Raw genomic sequence first — 21894 nt, forward strand, 5'->3', positions numbered from 1 at the left:
CGGGCAGCTCTATTGCTCATTGGATGTTCCGGGCTGGAGCGCGGATTAGTTGTTTGACGTAGGCGAACAATACGAGCGAAATCTGACTCTCTAGAGCGAAGGGAAACAATATGGCGTAACCAATGAGAATTGAGATTTGTTTTATGCTAACGAATTATAAGAAAATAATTATAATTAGTAATTGATTGTAATAATAGATAATTATTAATTCAATTCCCTTCAATTTCGGGTTCTTTTCTGTCTCTGTCTTTCGCCAATTTCTTGGATATATAATATTCGCCTCGCTTCGCTAAATGTTAAATGTAAAAAATGATAAAAAGCGCGAACAAAATAGACAGATCTCTAAAAGTGACAAATATGATCGAATTATCTTTCAAAGATATTATGGATCAATAAAACAAGGGGAGATCGAAAATCACTATTCATGTTACCAGGCTTCAGAAATCACTCTTAAAGTTGCTATCTTCTCGGCGATTCCTAACCTAAGAGCGCGCGCGGTGCGATTTATTCGACGGTAGTTGACAGCGGATTGTGGAGATCAAAGCGTCATTTTTCCAGAAACACCTTCGGCGAGATAAAACGGAAGACTTCAATAGCGATCCTTGAAGGAATCGTCCTGACTTGATCGTCATCTGAGATTAGACGTCTAGAATGTCAGTAGAAAAACAGCCGGATTTTCGATTAGGACCCGACCCTAACATTACTTATCCTATTCAGGTCCAATATTGCGGAAATTGTTCGCTACCTATCGAGGTAAATTACGAGCAATTTTTAACATTAATTAATGTATATAATAATTAAATGAAGATATAGAAATAGATACTTTAGTTAATAATTAAAATTCATTATAATTGAATTTTGCTTTAGAACTCTTATTACAGCAAAATTTATGAAGAATTATTTAAATTTTTAAAGTTGAAATTTTATTTTCCACGATACACATATATTGTACAAAAAAAAAATTCATATTGAAAACCTTAAAGTTTAACCTTAGTTGAATTATTGATTTACAGTATTGCGAATACTATCCCGAGTATGACAAGTGTAAGCAATGGCTTGAAAGGAATCTGCCTACTGAATTTGAAAGAATTAAATTAGGTAATTATAGAGAATTGGAAAATCTTAGAATCTTAGGTAGGACAGCTTTGTGCTTCTAACTGAAGGATTATGCTTTAATCAGCTACAGAAGATGGTTCTGCTGAAGCTGGCGGAGGAGAGGATGAGAAGAAGCGGCAGAAGCGAGGTGGTAAGGGTATGTTGAAGACCAAGAAGAAGGAAGACATACCACGGTTAATAACAGTTTCTAGAGCACCTAGAGGAAAAAAGAAATCTGTCACAGTTGTAACTGGCCTTAGCACTTTTGGTAATACGATCAATTTATTAACTATAAAATGAATAAATACAATGCTTATAATAAAAATATTTTTATTTTATAGATATAGATTTAAAGATAGCAGCAAAATTCTTTGGCAGTAAATTTGCTTGTGGATCCAGTGTGACTGGGGATGATGAAATTGTCATACAAGGTGATGTTAAGGATGATCTTTTTGAAGTCATACCGGAAAAATGGCCACAAGTAAGTTATAAGAGAGAAGAGAAAAGAAAAAGATTAACTGCAAAAATTCTTAAATGAAAAATAATATTTTTTTTTTAGATTGATGAAGATTCTATAGACGATCTTGGGGATCAAAAGAGATAAGGCAGATATTATACATGCACAATTGTATTTAATATACTATTTCCAGTCATGTTTTATTATAAAATAAAATGTACATATAAAATATATTTAAATAAGTTATGTTAAGATGTAGATTAAGTCTCTTCTTCTTTATATTCGTAATCTCCTCGCACATTCGCGACTATCTGCAGCACAGTTTCCAATTCTTCCTCTGATAAACGTTCCTCACTTTCTTCTATCAACTATATTTAAAGATATAAAATGATTGGTAATTTCAAAATATTTAATTGCTAATCAAACCGATAGATTAAAAACTTTTCTGATGCTTAAAGAAGAAAAAATAAATAAAAGAGAATATCATACCAATTGTATTTCAATTGGTCTAGTAGGGCAGAGATTCAAAAGAGCAAGCTTCTCAGCTTTAGTTAATTTGAAGGGCTCCATTGCTTTCAAAAACTCTTTAATTTTTTCTGGATTCTGTGTCTTGCATGGCATAGTCTCCAAATATTTGGTTGTTTGATAAGTGATGGTCGCTAATTGGTTCGGTTTCTGCTTTTTATAGGATTTTGTATTTCGCAAAATATCCAGAACCTCATAATTACTTAAAAGAGTATTCCAATTTCCTTTTATACTAAAAAATATAAAGATTATTTTTCTTGAAACGAAAGATTTAATGAATTTTATTAACAACTTACACTTTCATGTTGTATGTTTGAAAAATTTTAATGCTATAATTTTTTATGATAGATAATATAGTGATGTTTTATATCAATTTCCAAATTGTGATTAATAAGTTAATTATTTTTGAAGTCTCCAATGTATTGACTGAATCTAGTGCAATCTGAAATCTTAATGGATAGAAATTAATTAAGAATGTCAAAGAATTAAAAGAACCATACTAGATGTCTAAATGATCTAAGATAAATAAATAAATAATAATAAACAATTAATAATAAATAATTAATTGAATATTTTTAAACTGTTAAAATTTTCTATTTTAACCTATTTGACTTGCTTAATATATTGTATCAAAAATTACATTTTTTTTATTTCAATTTTCTCATACCTGAATATTTTGAATGTATTGAAGATATTATGGCTATATGATATTGCATTATTTCGTTCCAATTCGAGTAAAAATCCAAGAAAGAAGAATTCAAAGAATGCAAGAGCACAAGAGACACGCTAATCTCCTATCTTTTGTGTTTACATCTATTCATTGATTCATTCAAGTGCAGAAAGTGCACGAGACGGATCTCAAAAAATAAATTCATAATATTTGATATTGGAAAATTAATTTTCTATTACAAAAGTAATAACAAATAATTACAGCATTAAATAAAATTGAAAAAAATAAAGTAAAAAAAAAAAAGAAAGAAATTGACCCCGACGTGATTTGAACACGCAACCTTCTGATCTGGAGTCAGACGCGCTACCGTTGCGCCACGGAGTCATACGACTTTCACAGTCCAATTGCGTTCACTTCAGTCGTAGTACAATTCAGATTAGGTAAGTTTCGTCTCCAATAAGGCGAAATACGAGACGAGAAAATGCGAAAATAGGAAATAATAGAGCGAGAATATGAGGTAACATTTGTCGATATTTCCAAAAGTCAAATGGAGAAATTCTTCATGAGTTCTTCGGAAAGATATCAAAGAAAAACTATCTTGTTATAAACTTTTATGTCCGTAATATCCAATCTATTCATTTTACCGCCATTTTGTACGTTCAATTCTCATTTCAATTTTCAACGTTTTTTCTAAGCTCGATATTTGAATTATTTTATATCGCCCTGGAAGGATCGAGAAATTTTCGAAAGGTAACAATTCTATAGCGATGAAAGCTCGAAATGCGACAATTCGATCTTCGAAATGATTTCAAATTATCGCGCAATTTGTGATTATTGCCGGTTATTAATGCGGATAAAATTCGTTATTCGGGCGGGATTTTGAATTCGCTTCGGCTCGGCATAAATGGCGGAGATTGGAAAATATCGAAAGACAGTGTGATTAAATTTTATTGCGTACGTATATTTGATAACAGATACTCTCTTCATTCAGAATTATTACAGTGGTATATTAGGTATGAGAATTTAATTGATACAATAAAGCGTAATAATAATAAATAATAATAATAATATTTATATCCATCGGGTATAACCTTATACCACTGTTTTTTGTCGTTTACCGTGAAAGATCGTGTGTGAATATGTGAATACTCAGTATGTTTGTATAACACTACGTTTAAGTTAGTCAACTTAACTCAATGAAAGAATATTGATGATATGATGATTCTTGCTGATAATATTATTGGCAAGGTAACCTCGAATCGTAAAGTGAGAGTTATTGGCTGAACTTATTTCATAATGAATAGTGACTCTCAGAAGAGAATAACTCCTAGTGATGACATGGAGGTTGACGAACAAAACACCGAATACGAAGAGAGTGGCTTGAGAGTCGATGACGAGATATACATCCCACCGCCACTGAGAACTTTCAGTGAGGCCGATACGACTGGTCCAAGACTCATGATTACTAAGATCATCAATGAGAATTTCAAAAGCTACGCTGGCACAATTACCATTGGTCCTTTCCACAAAGTAAATTTTAATATAATGTATTTATATTATTATCTGGTTATATTAAATGCGATGTTTAAGCTAATTTTCTTTTACAGAGTTTCTCAGCAATAGTTGGTCCCAATGGTAGCGGCAAGAGTAATGTAATAGATTCTATGTTGTTTGTGTTTGGTTATCGTGCTAGCAAGATTAGATCAAAAAAGATCTCTGTCTTAATACACAATTCCAACGAGCATTCGAATTTGAATAGCTGCACTGTCTCTGTACACTTTCAGAGAATCGTTGATAAAGTAAGACATAATTTTGTTTCGAAATATAAGTTGTAAAAGTATATACATAATGTTATTGATAAAGTATAAAATTATATTCATTAATTCATATTTAAATTATTTTCAAGAATCTTGAAGGAGACTATGAAGTCGTCCCAAATAGTGAGTTTGTTATATCTAGGACTGCGTTTAAAGATAGTTCATCATATTATGAGCTTGATAAGAAGAAAGTGCAATTTAAGGAAATTGCTAAGGTTCTCCGGTTTCATGGAGTCGACTTGGATCATAATCGGTTTTTAATATTACAAGTAAAATAAAATCATACATATTTTTTTTTGTTTATTAAATTTCTACTCACTAATTATGTATTTATAATTAATATAACATTAATTAGATTATATTTTATATTAGTAAAAAATGTAAAAAATATTTTGTATAGGGTGAAGTAGAACAAATTGCAATGATGAAACCCAAGGGAGAAAATGAAAATGATATCGGAATGTTGGAATTTCTGGAAGACATTATTGGCACATCTCGTTATAAGGAACCTCTGACAAAGTTAGCAGATAAAGTTGAAATGTTAACAGAGCGTAGGATAGAGAAGTTACATCGTCTCAGAGTTGTGCAGAAAGAAAAGGAGAATTTGAAGGAGCCTATGCAAGAAGCAGTGCAATACCTAAAGACAGAAAACACAATAATCAGATTAAAACATCAACTTTATCATTGTAAGAGGTGAGAATATGAAAGTAAAGCTTTATATTTTATTATCAGAAAAATTCCTTGGAATATTATGACAGTTTAGATGTTGAAAGTTGCGAATATTTTTTTCAGATCCGAAGCAGTAAAGGAACTTGCGGAGCATGTGGCGAAAAACGATACTCTAGATAAGGAACAAACCGCGTTGATGGATGAGATGAAGACTGTTCGTGAACAGAAAGAAGAAAAGACTATAATTATTAAGAAGAAAAGTAAGAAATGGGATACTTTACAGCGACAGAAGGATGAGGCTACAGCAAAGTACGACAAATTACGCAAGCGGGATGAGTCGTTACATGCCGAACTAGTCGAAACGAATAAACGGAGGAAAGCTAACACAGCATCTATCAAGACGGTAATTTTTCATATTATCTCTCTCTATTGAAACGAAAAATTACGTTGAATTTATAATTTATAAATTACAAATAAATATTTTATAAGGCTATATATTTTTGTTTATATTAAATTATATATTTGACAATTGGTATGATGGTGAATAGGAAAAAAACAAAATGGAAGAATTGCTGACTGTACCAAAAAAGAATACAAAAGATATCAAAGAATGCGAGAAGTTGATTGAAACACACACGATCAATAAAGAAAAAGAAGAGATCGCGTTAACGACATTGATGGCGAGTCTACGAACACAAACGGAGCCGTTGTTGATTGAACGATCCAATTTGGAAAAGGAACTTATATCTCTTAGGAAAAACGTGGATCAAGCGAAAGCGGCATATGATATTGCAAAGTCCGAGCTAGAGCTTTATACATCGGTGGAAAAGGTTGAAAAAGAAACGCTAGAAAATCTTCGAGAAGCTGTGGAGGAAACAACAAGCACTCTTAAGGAACGACAGAAGCAGCTGGCGTTATTCGAGCGGAAAATTCCGCTAACCAAAACTAGCTTGAAACAGGCACAAGATGAATTGAATGAGGCAAAAAGATGCGAAATCGAAAAAACCGCTCAGCTAAAAAAGCTGAGAATCACTTTCGAGGAACAGCGCTCTGCTATGCAAGCCAGCACATCGCGGAACCGTATCCTGGATGCATTAATGAGAGAGAAGCGAGAGGGACGGATGCCTGGAATATTCGGAAGACTGGTAAATATCATAGAAGCCTTTCCAACCTTTTGTGACATAATAAAATCTAATTGATTATCGAGATAAAACCGCCTTTTAATTAAACATAATTGAAATTTTATTTGTTTCCAAATCTCAGATTGTATAATATAGATATATAATAATCAGTGTATTTTTTACTATAATTAGGTATAAGTAGATATAATTAGATATAAAATGCTTCGATTTCGCGAATAATATATTGCAACATTAATTATATAATATTATACTTTATTACATTTTTTTACTTACGCTTCAAAGTATGTTTTTACTCAAATTTTCCTGTATACAGGGCGATTTGGGTGCTATTGACGCCAAATATGATGTTGCTATATCGACAGCATGCGGTCCACTGGACAACATCGTTGTAGATACGTTGGCCACGGCGCAAGAATGTATTAGATATCTGCGGCAACATAACATAGGACGTGCAACATTTATACCATTGGAAAAGCAACAGCGATTCCTGTCCAAGTGCCACAGTAAAATCCAAACGCCTGAAAATGTGCATCGATTGTTCGATTTAATAAAGGTAGAGGATGAACGGGTGCTGCCGGCGTTCTACTACGCTTTACACGATACTCTGGTGGCGCAAGATTTGGATCAAGCGACGCGTATTGCCTATGGCAGGACACGTTATCGCGTAGTAACGTTGAAAGGCGAGTTAATCGAACTATCTGGTACAATGAGTGGCGGTGGACGTACAGTACTGCGAGGTCGAATGGGCCAAAAGGTGGTGAGAAGCGAGCCGTCGAATGCCGATATTGAGAAATTGCAATCACAACTAGATATCATATTTGAAGAGTGCAATAATCTGAGAGCAAAGCAGCAGCCACTAGAGCAGCAAATTCATGTGTTAACGACCGCTCTGCAAGACATGAAAATCGATAGGCAAAAATTCAGCATCGAGGTACAAACGTTAAAAGAACAAGAACCATCGTTGCAAGCACAGCTTAAAGCACAGGAAAAGAAAGCCATTAATTCGATATCGGATCCAAAGAAGGTTGCTCAACTGCAACAAGCGTTAGACGCGGCAAACTTTCACTTGGATGAGGTTAAGGAGAATTCCGCTTCGGTAGAAAGAGAGGTAGAGTGTATCAATAGCAAAATAGATGATATCTCTGGCAATCGGGTACGGAATCAGCAGAAGAAAATCGCGCAATTAACCAAATCGATAGACCAGGCCAAGGCGGAGGTATGCCGTCTGCAAGTGGCCATCAAGACTGCTGAAAGGAACGTCAAGAAGACGGAGAAATACATTGAAACACTGGAGAGCGACGTACACGCTTGCGAGGAAAGATTAAGAAACATTCAGAAAGAGCAATCTGAACTCGAGGAACACGCCAAGGTAATGATTGATGAATTGAAGGAGATTAATGAGGCATTGACAGAACGAGATGACGCTTTATCGTCCTTAAGAGATGAGTTGAACGAGTTGCAGGCGCGCGAAGACAGGATGAAAGCGATGAAGATCGACTTGGATCAAAAATTACACGAGAGCAGAAAATTACTGAAGGAACTTGAACAAGTAATCCCCGAATATAATCGAAAGATAGCGGATTTAAAATTACGAGCGATTCCCTGCGAGACTTTGGAGCCGCTTAAAGACTTGACGGAGGAAGAGATCGATCAATTGGATGTAAAAATGGTGGCACAGAATCTACAGAAGGCTAAAAAGAAGCTACCCGAGCAGATACCTAATATGCAGATTATTGCGGATTATCAGGAAAAGGACGCATTGTACATACGTCGTGCTGCTGATTTGGAGGAAATGACGTTGATGCGCAATAAGATGCGCGATATCTATGAAACCGCTCGGCGACGTAGAATTCAAGAATTCCAGGATGGCTTTAGCCTGATTACCATGAAATTAAAAGAAATGTATCAGATGATCACATTGGGCGGCGATGCGGAATTGGAGCTAGTGGACTCGTTGGATCCGTTTAGCGAGGGTATTGCATTCAGTGTGCGTCCACCGAAGAAATCATGGAAGAGCATCAGCAATCTCAGCGGCGGTGAAAAAACCTTGAGTTCGCTGGCGCTAGTTTTTGCCCTTCATCACTATAAACCTACGCCGCTATATTTTATGGATGAGATTGATGCGGCGCTCGACTTCAAAAATGTCTCAATCGTCGGTAACTATATCAAAGAGCGCACGAAGAACGCGCAATTCATCGTCATCTCACTACGCTCAAACATGTTTGAATTGGCGGATTATCTAGTGGGTATCTATAAAACATATAACTGTTCCAAGAGTGTGACTCTCAATTTGGGCCGTTACTATGAAAACAACGGCATCTTACCGCCCACGCAACTCACTTCCAAGAGCTACGCGACGCAAGCTTCGCAAAGAACGCAAGCAATCTTATCGCAACGCGTCCAAGCTGGTTCACGTAAGGAGAACACTGCGTCTGTATTGAATAATAATAATGCGAAAGAAACACAGTCAAACGAGGAGAGGGTGCTGTCTGCGAAAGATAATAACACGAAGGAAGTGATGCAAAATGGAGAAAAGACGCCACAAAAGACGAACAATAAAGCGAAAGAAACGGTGTTAAACGCAGAAAAGTCACCAGTTATGAAGAGTAATAACGCAAAGAAGACGCAACAAAAGGAACAACCGGAAGTCGATCAATTGAGGTAAATATTGAGAGATCGAATTTGAGAAATTGAACGAGATTGAAAGATTAAATGTTTCTTAAAATTTATAACAATTGCCATATTATATTCTGGAAAACGAAAATTTACATAATATATTTTTCTTACATTATATGTAGAAATTAATTAACTTCAATGATTATATTATATTATATTTTCGATTATTGGTAACATAAATATGTCAAAAATTTCATAGTTATAGCTTTCCATATTATAATATGTACATTCTAGTAAATTAGTAATTAGTGTCGATCGTTATATCTTCTATTAATATGCTAAATTACTCGAGTTAATAAAATAAAAAATATATTTTTTTTACAATGAAACGCGAGATTATATATGAATTATATCGAATAATTTATTATATATAAATTGTATTGAACTTGTCACACATATTATAAATTTCTCTTATTTGATTTCACTTTATTTCACTACATGATATTACATGTACAATTGTTTAACTATTTTATACTTATTTTATATAATAGATGCGAATTTTTTCCAGGATAGAGATTGTAATTAAAATAATATTGCACGATAAAATTAAGATGTTTTAAAATAGATAATAAAATAAATATTAAAACATTCTACACACACTACATACAATATTAACATACTGATTAAAAGTAAAAATATTAGATTTTTAGGATTTGTCTAGAGTCAAAAAAGTACAAATGTTTACTCAATTATATGAAATGCTAAAATTTCATGTAGCAATGAAAGACTAAAGCGGTTTAATTATTTACTTCTGTATTTTGCAAAATACATTAATTATTTACTTCTGTATTTTGAAATTTACTGGATGTTAATTGTTTGTTTGCAGTCTTCCAGATTTAGAAGTGTGTATGACACCACAACAAAGACCAACTCGGCGTTCCAGTAGACTTGCAAGGAAAAGCGAGGAGATACAAGAAACAACAAGTATTAACAAAGAACCAATCAATAAGAGGCGAAAATTGAAGTGACTGAACAATTTTACAAATGATTTCGCCGTCCCTAAATATATTAAATTTTATTTATAAAATTATACGTGCGATCGTGTCGCAGAGAGTTATGCGTCTATGCCAATGAATCTGGATTCAAATCCAGCTAAACATTGAATCTATTCGATTGCCAATTCTCGAAAGGCAATAATGGCAATCTACTGAGAGTATTTTGTCAAAAAAAATGACCATCCTTTAATCTCTAAGTCGTTCGCAAACAGCATTAAAGTATAAACCCAATATGTCTGCAGAAAATAATAAAAAGTCTTTGTAATAATGAATTATGGATGGACGTATTCTGAAAATATAAATTTAGTATTATAAAAAGAAGAGATGATGCATGCAGTGGGATGAAGTTCAATGTATTGAGGAAATTAGTTTCAATTTTAAATAATTGTATAAAACAAATATTAAAAGAAAAAATATAACATAACCGACTGTAAAAAAAAAAAAAAAAAAAAAAAAAAAAAAAAAAAAAAAAAAAAAAAAAAAAAAAAAAAAAAAAAAAAAAAAAAAAAAAAAAAAAAAAAAAAAAAAAAAAAAAAAAAAAGAAAAAAAAAAAAAAAAAAAAAAAAAAAAAAAAAAAAAAAAAAGGAAAAAAAAAAAAAAAAAAAAAAAAAAATAAAAAAAAAAAAAAAAAAAAAAAAAAAAAAAAAAAAAAAAAAAAAAAAAAAAATAAAAAAAAAAAAAAAAAAAAAAAAAAAAAAAAAAGAAAAAAAAAAAAAAAAAAAAAAAAAACAAAAAAAAAAAAAAATAAAAAAAAAAAAAAAAAAAAAAAAAAAAAAAAAAAAAAAAAAAAAAAAAAAAAAAAAAAAAAAAAAAAAGAAAAAAAAAAAAAAAAAAAAAAAAAAAAAAAAAAAGAAAAAAATAAAAAAAAAAAAAAAAAAAAAAAAAAAAAAAAAAAAAAAAAAAAAAAAAAAAAAAAAAAAAAAAAAAAAAAAAAAAAAAAAAAAAAAAAAAAAAAAAAAAAAAAAAAAAAAAAAAAAAAAAAAAAAAAAAAATAAAAAAAAAAAAAAAAAAAACAAAAAAGGAAAAAAAAAAAAAAAAAAAAAAAGAAAAAAAAAAAAAAAAAAAAAAAAAAAAAAAAATAAAAAAAAAAAAAAAAAAAAAAAAAAAAAAAAAAAAAAAAAAAAAAAAGACCGGTAAAGTGTCTTCAAGGCTGATTGTATTTGTTTCACCGCGAAACGGCCTCGATTCTTTAGATTTATCTTGTACTTTTCGTAGTTTCTCCCAAGAAAGATATAATCCGCGACTCCAGATAACAAAGTATCTCGATTTGCGGCTGATGAAAGGAAAAATTAGATAAATAAATCTGCCCTGCCAGACAACAACGATGACAATGATGGCGAGGAGAGGGAGAAGAAACGGGACGGAAGAGGAAAGGGGGGCGTAATATAAGTATCGTTACATGTGAGATTAAGATTTTAATAGAGTACGAAGAGAAGACGCGACGCGCGAAATGACGGCTGTCAAAAAAGACGACGCCGTTGACGTCATGGAAAAAACGTCACCGAAGATGTCCGCCACCGTGTCTCCGACTCTACAACAGAGCTGTAAGAGAATTGTCAATGTGATTGTGCGATAACTTCAAATTTCATATTTGAACGAGGATTTAATCGACGGAAGGATTTGTAATCAAGGAGTTTATTTTAAGAATTGTCGGATATTTTGAGAATTTTCCAACTGTACGCAATTTTCCTGCGAAATTTGGGAAAAGTGGAAAAAATATGCACGTGTTTAGTTACAAGAGAGAATTTTCTTTAGGACATATATGAAAAACTAGTATTTTTATAAAATATATAATTTATATCGCGAGAAAGAAATATATTTTCTTTTATTAAAACGTAAATATCGAAAGAAATTTCAATGAAAGTTTGAATAAGAGCGATGCAGATTCATGATTATTTATTATTAAATAAGAATTCAAAATTAAGTTATTAAGAATTACAGATTTAGACCATCTTCGATTTTTGAATGGATTAGAAACTTCGATCAAAATTTTCCATTAAGAATAATATTTTCAGCTTTGTGTCATTAGTATTAATTCGGCGATTTCTAAAGTTTCAGTTTTTTAACTTAATAACTGTATGGAATAAGCTTGCAAATTGTGATTTAACACAACAATATCAATAGTAATTGGAATTGATGAGAGTGTATCATTAAATATGTTAGGGAATCGGTCGGTGAACATCGAAGATCGCGATTAATGATCTATAGATCGAACGATTATAATTTCTAATGTCAAGTTAGTGAAGAAGTGAAGAATTGAAGTAAAAGAATATACGAAAATTATCTCTGTTTTTTTACGTAACATGTTCGAAGTGCATTAATAAAGAGATTTAGAAAAATCTAGCCGGAAAAATATCGCGTATTGAGTTGTTTATGACGGAATTATTAAAGATACATTCATATGTAATAAATTTTACTGTAATTGTCGGATAGAAAAAAATTGAAAAATCTAGCCGGAGATATATCGCGTATTGAGTTGTTTATGACGAAATTATTAAAGATACATTCATATTAAATAAATTTTACTGTAATTGTCGGAGAAAAAAATTGAAAATTTGTTCTTTTTGTAATTTTGTCTAGATTAGCTGTCAGCTGTTTTAAGCAAGGCACGGAAACATTTGTCACGCGGAATATATTATTGATAACTACCTTGGAGATAATGCGAGCATGACATTTATGCTTGCTTTTGAGAAGTATAAAAGAATTGTACAAAAGAATTATATGTTTGGATAGGAAAAGAGGTGAAATAAATTATCATTTATCATATAGTGTTTACAGTAAAATAGTGCACTACAAAAAACAATAAGGAAAAATAAATTAGTGATAATAATCATAACAATAATGCTTTATTAATAATAATCTCAAGAATAACGATTAAGATATTTAATTTAATGTATTATTTTTTTTAAATTAATTTTTTTAAAATTAGACGAGAATTAAACGAGAAATGACATTTGATAAAATAAAAAAGAACTAAGTTTGATTTTTTTCTCAACATACAGTTTTCGAAGTTCTCTATAATTGATACGATTATTTCGGATAATATGATCTGTAATTGTAAATCATCGCATGATATTGACAAGCTATTCGATAACTTCTGTTTATCGTCAATCATTTTATCTGAGATTTTATCGCGCGCGTAACTTGCAACTTCACTTCGTCTATTACAATAAAAAACGACCGAATCACGATGCGCGAAGCGAGCTACCTTTCGCGATCGATTTAGAAGCGCGCGCGATCGCTGTATATACATATATTATTTTGTAAATACACAAAGAAAAATCTCATATAATGTAATCATTAATAAATGATTGATGATTGTAATCATTAATAAATGATTGATGGTTGTATGAGATTTTCCTTATATATATCTCATATCTTGTATAAATCTCTATTAATCGCATTGATCTCATCGCTTATCTCCATTCAATTATCTTTATATCTTATCGAATCACAATTTTTGAATACTTGAGCGTCAATGTATCAACATCATTTTTTTAATCTACTTTTGCTAAAAATTCAATATCTATCGATCGAGTATGAGATGCTTCACATATTTTATACGGCATTATTTATGTAATAAATATAAAGCAATTATTCATATTGATAACGTCTTCTTTGTGCAATTGTTGGATACAGTTGTGTAACGTTTCTCTTAAGATTTTTTAATAAAATTCTTCGTATATTTATTTCTCAATATCCTTGTACTTACGGTGTATATCATTTGTTTCTAACAAATCTAAAGCAATTATTCGTGTCGATAATATTATCTTTGCAATTATTAGATACAGTTGTGCAACGTCTCTCTTAAGATTTTTTTTATAAAACTTCGTATATTTATTTCTTTGTATTCTTTATAACACTTGCTTAATATTTTATTTGAAATTTATAATGAGAGGTGAATAAACGCGAATTATATAATTAAATCAAATCTTTACAATTAATACAAATTATATAAGATTTATAATAAATCTTAAGACAATCTTTTTTCAAGAAAAATATTAATATATTTTTTTTCGCATTTTTTTTGTATTTTTTTTCGCTTTGCTATTTTATCATCTCACATGCCATCGGTATTCGCGTGATTATACGTATCCGGTGCAATTATACAACGATTAACAACTTGGTTACGATAAATTAGCATGTGAGAATTTTAATTTTAATCGAAGTGGTGACACTCATAAGAGAAATCTAAAGATGATACAAAATAAAAATATTTATATTCTTCTTCTTTGATTAAAAAAAAATAAATTATATAAACTGATACTTTTTTAATGATATATTAAAATATTAATGTTGATAACATTAATCTCTCGATATATATATTTCTTCGATGGAGGAGATCAAACGATATGCAATATTGTTAATTGTTTTTGTTTTATCAGAGAAAGTCTCTTCTAAATATATATGTTAGCGATTTACGTCGAAAACATGATTCCCCTTCAACCTTAAAATTAATAATATAAACCCTTCCATCAATTTTAGAATTAATAATATAAACAGAATCTTGTGTGTACAAAGAGTTATTACTTCTATCCATTCGATTTGACTCGGTATCATTCAGCTTAGAGTTATTTGTTTTTCTGTATATAAAGTATATCATAATATTGATAGTTATATACACATATAGGAAAAAATAAATAACTGCGAGCCAAGTGATACCATGTTAAACCGATCTATAATCCTTTTTTCGATAATCAGCATTCTTCTTGCCCTTCCAATATACATGTATCCTTTTCTATGTCCTATATCTTCTTTTGTCAGTGAGACTCCTATGATTTAAAGTGAAACTCGCCTTCGAAGTTCCATGATTTTTTAATTACGCTAATCAAATTTCGTCAGTCTTACATAATCGCGCGATATAGATAACTGAACATGTAAAATGTGACTTATGTACCATAATTTAATGAGTGTTCTTCTTTTAAATCTAAAAGCGTCTCTGGAAAAGTTCTAATCAGTCCCTCGAAATGTTGAAAATTGGAAATTGCTTAGCTTGAGAGAAATATGGATAAATAGCTCTTAATTATTATTGTTGTATCATTATCCCTTAACAATATATAAACAAAATATATCATGTTCACAAATTATTATCTTCACTCACTATTACAATTAACATTTATTGTGTTGCTTACAAATCTCCAAGGTCATAATTTTACATTCACTCATACTTCTTGTCACTTATGCTTAACTCGGTTTTTCAACTATCTCTTAGTATTATTTAGAATTAATCCCGATACACATATAAACATTATAGTTATCTTTATCTTGGTATAATATTATTGAACATGTTAACATTATATAAAACATTCGTTTTCGATTAGATTAAATCTCGTTCGATCGGCTTCATCGATATTTCAACATACTCAAGCAATTAATAAAATCTATAAATAATAATTTTCGTGTATGTTTTTAAATTTAAGAAATTAAACATTAGAAATTTTATATAAATTTGTGAAATATAAACAATTATATAAAAATATTTGTAAATTGTAATACTCTATAATAATGTAATATATATGTCCTACGAATAATTTAAATGTCCTACGAATAATTAATATGTTCTACTTTCTTATTTCTTAAATTAAAATAAAAAGTTAAGTAAAAAGCTTAAACTTAATTGAGCTCTGTCGTAAGAATTATCTTTAAAAAAAATCTTTAAAGAATAAAGAAGCTGTAACTTTTTTATTAATAATATGCATAACTTAATATAAAAAATAGTAAAAATTGTAACATTTTTGGGTGACTAGTATACTATTTTATTTAATAAGATTTATTTAGAAATCTTATGCAAATTGTATATTTAAAAATTTTTTTCTATCAAGAGAAAACTTTGTCAACCTTTATTTTATTTTTATGTCTATTAATTTGTGAGTCTATTATCAAGAAATATTTTCATTATTTTCATTTTTTATTACGCATTTCGATTTAATAACAGCGTGTTATCGCTTAATAGATCCAAAAATTTAAAATGCCGCGGTGCATAGATTAGCGCGCAAAATTTTTTATATGATTTAATCAAAACTTTATTGATCCCTTTACTTAAAATTTAAAAAATAAAAAAGAGAGTGATATTCTTAAATCAGGGGACAGCCATATAATAAAAATATTCTTCAATGTATTCTTATAACTTGTAATAATGATAATAATTTTAGCAAATATAGATAATTAAAAATACGATATTCTCAAGACGAATAATCGATGCGATTCGTTTGTTACTGAGATAAAAGGACTATTTTTCCGCAGGTATCCTCGGGGACAGACACTTACAGGTGCTATTAATGTTCCTGGGCATGACTATTGGATACAGTCTCAGGATCGCGATGTCGATGGCCATAGTGCCAATGGCAAACGCGAAAACAGCGAACCCAGATATCGAGGTTATATTATATAATTCTTTTATGAGCATAGCTTAAATAATTATACGCTCAAGCACCATTCGAAACACTCGAGACTATTTCTTGCTTAATTAAGCGTCAGATAAGCGTATCGAGTATTCGTTATATAATAACAATATGTTGCATTCATTATTGGCCTTCCGTAAAAATAAAAATCTGCGCATGCAATATCATAATTTCTTTTGCATTTACGAAATATGGTTTATATATGATAAGAATTACGATATTCTTGCCTTTAATATTCGGTCTTACATTATTGATTTATGTTTTTGCGTATAGAAATTGTTCAGTTTTATTCAATCTCTATTAATTAATATTATTGTTTCGGTGTTATTCGAATTCTATGTGAATAGACGCACTTGTAACAATTGGTATAGCACTTGCACATTTTTAACGATTAAATTATGTGAGATATTAAGTTATATTAAATTTAATATATGTCGAACTTCTTATATTCAACTTTATATATATATATATATATATATATATATATATATTATTAATATTGCTGTAAAATTTTACACATTGTACATGGTATAATATTGTATTGTACATTTGAAGATATTTAAAACCACTGAATTATCGATTTAATTATCGATTCGAGTGAAACTGCTTGCGAAACTCGTGTTATCAAAAAATCTGGAATTTATGTCAGAAGAAAGGAATTTTCCTCGTGTTTGCGGAAGGAATCCGGGGGGAGTTAAAGTGCGTAAGGTCGTGTTTCGACACTCGATGAGATTTCCTCATCGTGTGCCAGATAAATCAGCCAGCTGACGATTTGCGAGAGCATTTGTTCCATTGTCTTGCCTGAATCTAGCATAAAGCTAAAATATGTTAATTTAATCTGCGATTTTCTAAGAATAAATGTATAATAATCTCGAGTATAGATAACTCTTATCATTGTCTTTACAAGGTTATTAATGAAAATAAGTTAATCGATAAATAATGATTTATCAGATTGTCAACGGAAATATAAGATTGCAACGTCACAATAATCTCGTTTCCAGTTCATGTTACAATATTATTACATAATTATAATTATACGTTATTTTAATTATATAGCTAGAATGAGCTAGAAACTGGCATTTAAAATAATTTCATGCCTATTAAATTTTCATATTAAGGGATTTTGTGATTGTTAGAAAATCATATTGATTGCTGCCATCAGGATTTCGGTTGGGACCAAGCGCAGAAGAACTTGGTGCTCAGCTCGTTCTTCTGGGGCTACGTGGTAACACAAGTGCCGAGCGGTTACATCGCCAACGTCTGGAGTGGCCAAAAGCTCCTCGCTATCGGGATGCTGCTGTGCGGCGTCTTAAATGTTGTGATGCCATTTGTCGCTAGCAAGTGGGCTTTGCCGGCCGTGCTGGTTTGCAGGGTGGGCATGGGTCTTACACAAGCTTGCCTGTTACCTTGCATTCATACCCTTCTCTCCAAATGGGCGCCACCCTCTGAAAGAGCACGATTAGGTGAGAATATATCCAAAACTTGCGTCTGAGATATTTTGAAAACAATTGCAGGTTGATATATAAGTTGTTTTTTTGTAAAAAATGGTAAATATATATATATATATATATATATATATATATATATATAAATTATTAAATGTCCTTTCTTTTAAATTTTAAAAACAATGATTGAGTAAAATAATGCATAAAGAATTTTTTTAAAAATTTAGAAAAGTTAGCCATTGCTCAGTGTAAGAAATGTTTTGAGGTGTTACAAATATATATAATATTCTTTTGAAATATATAAAATTTATGTTATATAGTTCTATTTAATTTATTAAAATTTATATTTAATTTTGTATTTTTCTTTTTATATTATTAGAATTTTTTAAAAACCAATCAAAAAATGATCGACAAATTTGATAGAAAGTACACAATAATTAATTGTTTTGCTTACAGTAAATCGTAATTATATATTTTTACAATATACATTTATTATTTATTTTTTGATCGTCAGGAACTTTTGCTTATGCGGGCGCCCAGTTTGGTACATTGATCGCTATGCCAGTTTCTGGATTTCTCGCTGCATCGAGTCTGGGTTGGCCCAGCATTTTCTATATATTCGGTACATTAGCGATCGTGTGGAGTATAGTTTTCTTTTATTTTGGAGCGAACTCACCAGCCGAACATCGTAGCATTTCTCCCAAAGAAAGGAAGTATATAGAGGACAGTTTGAAAACTATAGAAACGAATGATGAAAATAAATCCAAGGTAAAAAAGTAGTCTATTCTTATAATATAAATCTCAGTAACATAAGTAATTGAAATGCATCTTAACTGTTTTCCTCCTCAATTATTCTGAATTATCGTGAAATAAAGAGGAATTTATTATTTTAAAATTTATTATTATTATTATTATTATTATTATTATCATCATTGCATAGTAATAATTATTTTTGCTATAAATTTTTTAGATTTTGTAATAATTCATTAATAAGTCGCACATACAGGAAGCATAATATATAACATGTTTATGATGTGATTTCATGTCTTTTACTAGAAACTGCGTACACCATGGAGAGAGATGTTCACCTCAGCACCCGTCCTGGCTCTTGGGGTAGCCCATTGCAGTCAAAATTGGGGGTATTGGACTCTATTGACTGAAATGCCTAGCTATATGACGAGCGTAATGAAAAACATAGAGATGGTTAATAATAACATTTTATAAAACAAAGAAATTAAAAAAGAAGGAAAACATCTACCTTCTATTTTAAAAATTATGTATTGTATCATATATTTTAATTTTGTTAATTTTCGGAATTTATTTATCACGATTACATCATATATTTTAATATTAAATTAAATTCAATCGAATAAGCTGTGCTTTGTCGAAGACACAGTATTCTAATGCTAATTTTTCTCATGTATATGTTAATTTAGCCAAATTTGATAAAAAAATACTTGTGTCACTCTGTGAAACAATCACATTTAGAATAAAAATTTCTGTTAAAATTTTCGTTGTTTTACGTTAATTTCAAGTTTTGATGCGAGTTTTCTCACAAAAATTTTCGAGACGAGTTTTCTTTCAAAGTCAGTTGATTTATATTTTAAGATACTTCGTTCTTAAAAATAATATTTGTCTCATTTATTTACACATAAATAGAACAGGTTCTGCAATAATCATACGGAATACTGATTTTTTAAATTTCTTTTATTAAAAAAAGTTAATTAGTTTATTTATTTATTAATGCATACCTTTTCTTTTCCATAGAGCGGTGTATACTCCGCGCTGCCATACTTGGTCATGTGGCTCCTCAGCTTTCCCATGAGTTGGTTCTCCGACTACGCGTTGAAGAAGGGTATGTCCAAGGGCACGGTCAGAAAGACCAGCAACACAGTGGCTTTTTGGGGTCCGGCTGTTGCCCTAGCGTTTATGAGCCTCGTACCCACTGACGATTACATTTGGGCTATCGTCATTTTTACTATAGCGGTGGGTCTGAATGCTGGATCTCTTTGCGGCTATCAAATCAATCATATCGATCTCAGTCCGAACTTTGCTGGTACAATGATGTCCGTCACCAATTGCGTCGCGACCATTACAGCCATTATCGCGCCATTGATTGTCGGTATTATCGTCACCGATGAGGTAATTTTTCATTTCTACATTCAAGATATGCAATAGCAAGTTTCGTACATAAATGTGAGCTTTTAGTCTTAAAACTTAGTTTGAGATACGTGCGCATCTCTGACAAAATTCTTCAAAATCTTTCAATTCTTTTAATCAATATAAAATTAGATACAAAGAAATTAAATAATGAATTTTTTAAATTTATTTAGTTTAGTGTGTCTAATGTGAAAAGATTATATTTCGAAACACTCTACACACATGTGCATAGAGAACAGATTCTACTTTTTTATTTATTTTTCGATATTTTCTTTTATTTTACAGTTTATAAGTTCATCTTTTACCCTTTGTAATTTGGAATTTTTCTTAAAATGAAAATGAAAAACGACATTTAAATTCTAAAATGAAATGCATTAGTTACTTCTTCCGCAAACGATAAGATCGTTATCGAGAGATTTTTCGTTTTTCAGAGCAACGTGTATCAGTGGAATATCGTGTTTTATATCGCAGCGGCAATCTTTTTTCTCGGCAATCTGATATTTGTGATATTCGGCAAGGGTGAAATACAATGGTGGAACAATTTTGAGGAAGTCCAAGCTCTACGAAAAAAAAAAGATAAAGATGTAGAAGACTATATATAAGAGACTAACTTGAAATTTATGTTGATTGTGATACGCTTTTAGGTTTTTTCAAACTTACCAAGATTAATTTATGACGTAAATCAGACTGTAAGTTTGAAGTTACATAGAATCAACGGAACTCAGTTATGTTCAATTTGACTTTAAATATGAATCTTCTGAGATAGAGATAGATAGATAGATAGATAGAGAGAGAGAGAGAGAGAGAGAGAGAGAGAGAGAGAGAAAGAGAGAGAGAAAGAGTGAAATTGCGATCGATTACGAAATCGCAATTTGTTATCGTAAGAGTGTGTTATATACATCATTATACCATCACATACATAAAATGTGATCATGACCTTTCAACTTTCTGTTGCTGGCGCACTCGTTATCTACTTTTTTTTATTTACAACGCTATAATCGTTAATCGCTCTAATCTGTAAGATTAAAATGCATTTTTAATTACATTATTATACAACAATGAATTTTTATTTTCTATTTAAGTCGGTTTTTTTAAATACCGTTGCATGCATGCTACATGTGCAATATACATGCAATTTTGAACAGCATACATATATTTTTTCCATTTAATAAGATCATTTTCCGTATAAATAAGATAAATTTCCATATAATAAGATTATTTTCCGTATAAATAAGATAAATTTGTCTCCAAATAAATGGAATAAAATTTTTTGAATCTTTGAATTGTGTGTGTAAATATGTTGCAAAAAGAAAAATGTCTGCAAATTTATCACGAAATAGATATCTATATTGAATATAAGAATATTTATTATAAAATACAAATTTTTGATTTACATTTAATAATAATTTAATATACATTTAATATACATGATCAAAATGTGTATGTAAAATAGATATAAAAAATAATTAATTATTTATATCTTCATTTCGCAATTATTTAAATTTTATTGTCCACATTGACTCTTTTTCTTACCTCACGTTATTCATGATTAATAGATATATAACGATACTAATACACGGTAGTAGATAATAGATAATAGATAACAATAATAGATATAATTATTTTGACAAAGCTATTCGCTTCAAATACTTATATAAATGCGAATCTTTATCTGACAAAATGCGTACTCAAGAATCGCAAATGTTCGCATTAAACGCGTTATCTTTGTAGGACAAGAAATGATTATTTATCGAAGTACGATCTATTCCGATACTCATCAATTCTCATTGTCAGATAAACAAAAAATTGTAATTAGGATACACAATTATAAATATTACTAAA

The 21894-nt window shown here is 30.3% G+C and overlaps 4 protein-coding genes and 1 non-coding gene across 9 annotated transcripts; 3 read left to right on the forward strand and 2 right to left on the reverse strand.

Annotated features, from left to right (window-relative positions):
• Nucleotides 1-320: 320 nt before the first annotated feature.
• LOC105251373 (density-regulated protein homolog) lies at nt 321-1776 on the forward strand. Its single transcript, XM_011258155.3, has 5 exons — nt 321-753; nt 1014-1098; nt 1181-1363; nt 1437-1576; nt 1655-1776. The coding sequence occupies exons 1-5, from the start codon at nt 652-654 to the stop codon at nt 1697-1699; spliced, it is 555 nt and encodes a 184-aa protein (XP_011256457.1). The 5' UTR covers nt 321-651; the 3' UTR covers nt 1700-1776.
• Nucleotides 1722-2926, reverse strand: LOC105251372 (DNA-directed RNA polymerase III subunit RPC9). 2 transcript variants are annotated; one of them, XM_025414562.1, is made up of 4 exons: nt 2745-2926; nt 2374-2526; nt 2042-2309; nt 1722-1920 (listed from the first exon to the last, which is right to left on the reverse strand). In XM_025414562.1, the coding sequence occupies exons 2-4, from the start codon at nt 2379-2381 to the stop codon at nt 1813-1815; spliced, it is 384 nt and encodes a 127-aa protein (XP_025270347.1). In that variant the 5' UTR covers nt 2382-2526; nt 2745-2926; the 3' UTR covers nt 1722-1812. The 2 variants fall into 2 exon arrangements, with proteins under 2 accessions (XP_025270347.1, XP_011256456.1); XM_011258154.3 differs by having other exon boundaries at nt 2374-2519; nt 2745-2913.
• Nucleotides 2927-3059: 133 nt separating this feature from the next.
• Trnaw-cca lies at nt 3060-3131 on the reverse strand. Its single transcript has one exon. It is a non-coding gene; the product is annotated as a tRNA-Trp (tRNA).
• LOC105251374 (structural maintenance of chromosomes protein 4) lies at nt 3121-10436 on the forward strand. Of its 4 annotated transcripts, none has more exons than XM_025414452.1 (9): nt 3121-3187; nt 4052-4277; nt 4355-4546; nt 4654-4833; nt 4965-5257; nt 5357-5636; nt 5782-6378; nt 6689-9036; nt 9878-10436. In XM_025414452.1, exons 2-9 carry the CDS (start codon nt 4086-4088, stop codon nt 10017-10019), a joined length of 4224 nt encoding a protein of 1407 aa, XP_025270237.1. In that variant the 5' UTR covers nt 3121-3187; nt 4052-4085; the 3' UTR covers nt 10020-10436. The 4 variants fall into 4 exon arrangements, with proteins under 4 accessions (XP_025270237.1, XP_025270136.1, XP_011256460.1 ...); XM_025414351.1 differs by lacking the exon at nt 3121-3187 and adding an exon at nt 3245-3264; XM_011258158.3 differs by lacking the exon at nt 3121-3187 and adding an exon at nt 3626-3701.
• A 1021-nt stretch (nt 10437-11457) lies between these two features.
• LOC105251375 (putative inorganic phosphate cotransporter) lies at nt 11458-21229 on the forward strand. The gene is made up of 7 exons (XM_011258160.3): nt 11458-11590; nt 16290-16423; nt 17610-17910; nt 18407-18660; nt 18949-19095; nt 19660-20034; nt 20484-21229. The coding sequence occupies exons 1-7, from the start codon at nt 11497-11499 to the stop codon at nt 20652-20654; spliced, it is 1476 nt and encodes a 491-aa protein (XP_011256462.1). The 5' UTR covers nt 11458-11496; the 3' UTR covers nt 20655-21229.
• The last annotated feature ends 665 nt before the right edge of the window (nt 21230-21894 follow it).

This window comes from Camponotus floridanus, unplaced genomic scaffold, assembly GCF_003227725.1.
Source record: "Camponotus floridanus strain SB8 unplaced genomic scaffold, Cflo_v7.5 scaffold1, whole genome shotgun sequence".
Taxonomy (NCBI): domain Eukaryota; kingdom Metazoa; phylum Arthropoda; class Insecta; order Hymenoptera; family Formicidae; genus Camponotus; species Camponotus floridanus.